At 55.6% G+C, this 1,766-nt stretch overlaps 1 protein-coding gene across 1 annotated transcript; it reads right to left on the bottom strand.

The window, feature by feature from the left end:
- Positions 1 to 357: 357 nt before the first annotated feature.
- On the bottom strand, positions 358 to 1,396 carry LOC124698090 (universal stress protein PHOS32-like). The gene is made up of 3 exons (XM_047230612.1): positions 1,162 to 1,396; positions 791 to 1,037; positions 358 to 613 (listed from the first exon to the last, which is right to left on the bottom strand). The coding sequence occupies exons 1-3, from the start codon at positions 1,331 to 1,333 to the stop codon at positions 541 to 543; spliced, it is 492 nt and encodes a 163-aa protein (XP_047086568.1). The 5' UTR covers positions 1,334 to 1,396; the 3' UTR covers positions 358 to 540.
- Positions 1,397 to 1,766: the final 370 nt, after the last annotated feature.

Raw genomic sequence — 1,766 nt, 5'->3', positions numbered from 1 at the left:
ATACTTGTCCGTGAGCATTTACTGCGAATCTTTCATCGAAACTGCTTGTCAACACATTCTGCTCCTCGTTGGGTTCGACACTCTTATTTATCGAAAGTACTACGATACACCCCCTATACTTGTGGGTGATCAGTGACACCGGCGTATATTACGCTGGTTGCCAACTGGCCGTGGCAGACAACGGAATTTGTCTAGGGACACCCAGTGCAAATAGCTGCGTGGTCAATTTTGACCATTCTAACGTGGGCGACCACTTTTGGCGTTTGGCGTTCGATGTGCGTCGGCCTTGGAGATGCCCTTAACTAGCACGCCCGCGCTGAGCCATAGTGGGACCCTTTTTCACAGGCAACACCGACGTGAGAAAAAAGGTAAACTTTTATCATCGAACAGATAATACAAAAACACTGTATATACACGTCTGACGTCCCGCCGGAGAACTTGGACACCAGTGACAGGATACAGGCGAAAGAAGCAAAGTGCCCGAAAAGAAAAGCATCGTTGCTAATCATCTCTGGAGAAACAACAATCCATCCATGCCTATTACGACTTCACGATGAGAACGGGGCAGTTGGCGTTCCTGACGCAGTAATCGCTGACGCTCCCGAGCAGAGCCCTGCAAAACCAACGGCAATCCTCTGTCACTACTCTGACTGAAGATATACTGAAGTGTGAAACAAATTAGAGTTGCTGCCTGCAAGTGATCACCGATTCAGCAGGCAGCTGATCTTACTGGCAGCAGTACTGTAGCGTGTGCGCGCCATAGTTCAGAAGCAGTAGTAATTTCGGTTACCTCTTGAAGAGGCCATAGCCATGGCTCCCCATGACGAGCACGTCGGCTCCGAGCTTGTCCACCATCTCGCAGATGACGCTCCTGGGGTCCCCAACCGAGACCTTGACCTCCACCTTCATCTCGCCGTTGTCTTTGCCGTGGAGCGCGCAGAGCTTCTGCGCCTTCTCCACCACGGCGTCCGCCACCTGCTTGCTGTAGCCGTCGACGGCGGCGGTGGCCTCCTCGGCGAACATGTAGCCCGCCGGTCCTACAGGAGCTTGCGGCACAGCCGCTCGTCAGCTCTCGACGCCGGAAAAAGAGCAGGCGATGGATGGATTCACGCAGGGGCAGGGCAGAAGCAGAGGCGAGGGTGATATGACGAAGGTACGTACCGGTGGCGTCGAGCACGGAGTAGGTGGGCGGCGGCGCCCTGACGTAGAGCAGGAGGACGGTGTCGCCGCGCGCGGCGAAGTTGGCGAGGCACCACCGCAGGGCGTGGGCGCTCTCGTCGCCCTCGTCCACGGCAACCAGTACCCGTCGGCCCTCAGCTGGAGCTGGATCCATCTCTCTTCCCTCGATCTCCTGAATGCTTTACGCGTGTCTATGCAATCGGTGCGTGTGAGCAGAATGAAGTTCTGGATAGAAACGATGGACTCGGGGCGCCGGGGGGTTTATATGTTGCGCTGTGACTGCGACCGCGTGCGAGGATGGTCTCCATTCCGCGGCTTGCTTCGTGGGCGTTTGGCGGCTGGCCGTGGTTTTGCTAGTGGACTGGTGGTGTCACGCGTCGTGCCGATCGTTTACAAGGTACCGGGCAGGAGGCTGACAGATGGGCCTCATTTTTTTCGGGGATAGGGGTCTGAGATCTGGATTCTGTGTTGTGCCTTGTTGTCGACGCCAGTCTCGCCTTGTTTAATCGTTGGCAGGTGTCTACGCCCACGGTAAGCAAAACGTGGATTGGGTGTCTGTTTTTAGATGGAAGTATTTTCCCAGTACG

This window comes from Lolium rigidum, chromosome 3 (genome assembly GCF_022539505.1).
Source record: "Lolium rigidum isolate FL_2022 chromosome 3, APGP_CSIRO_Lrig_0.1, whole genome shotgun sequence".
NCBI lineage: Eukaryota > Viridiplantae > Streptophyta > Magnoliopsida > Poales > Poaceae > Lolium > Lolium rigidum.
This window is presented reverse-complemented; position numbering and strand designations above follow the sequence as displayed.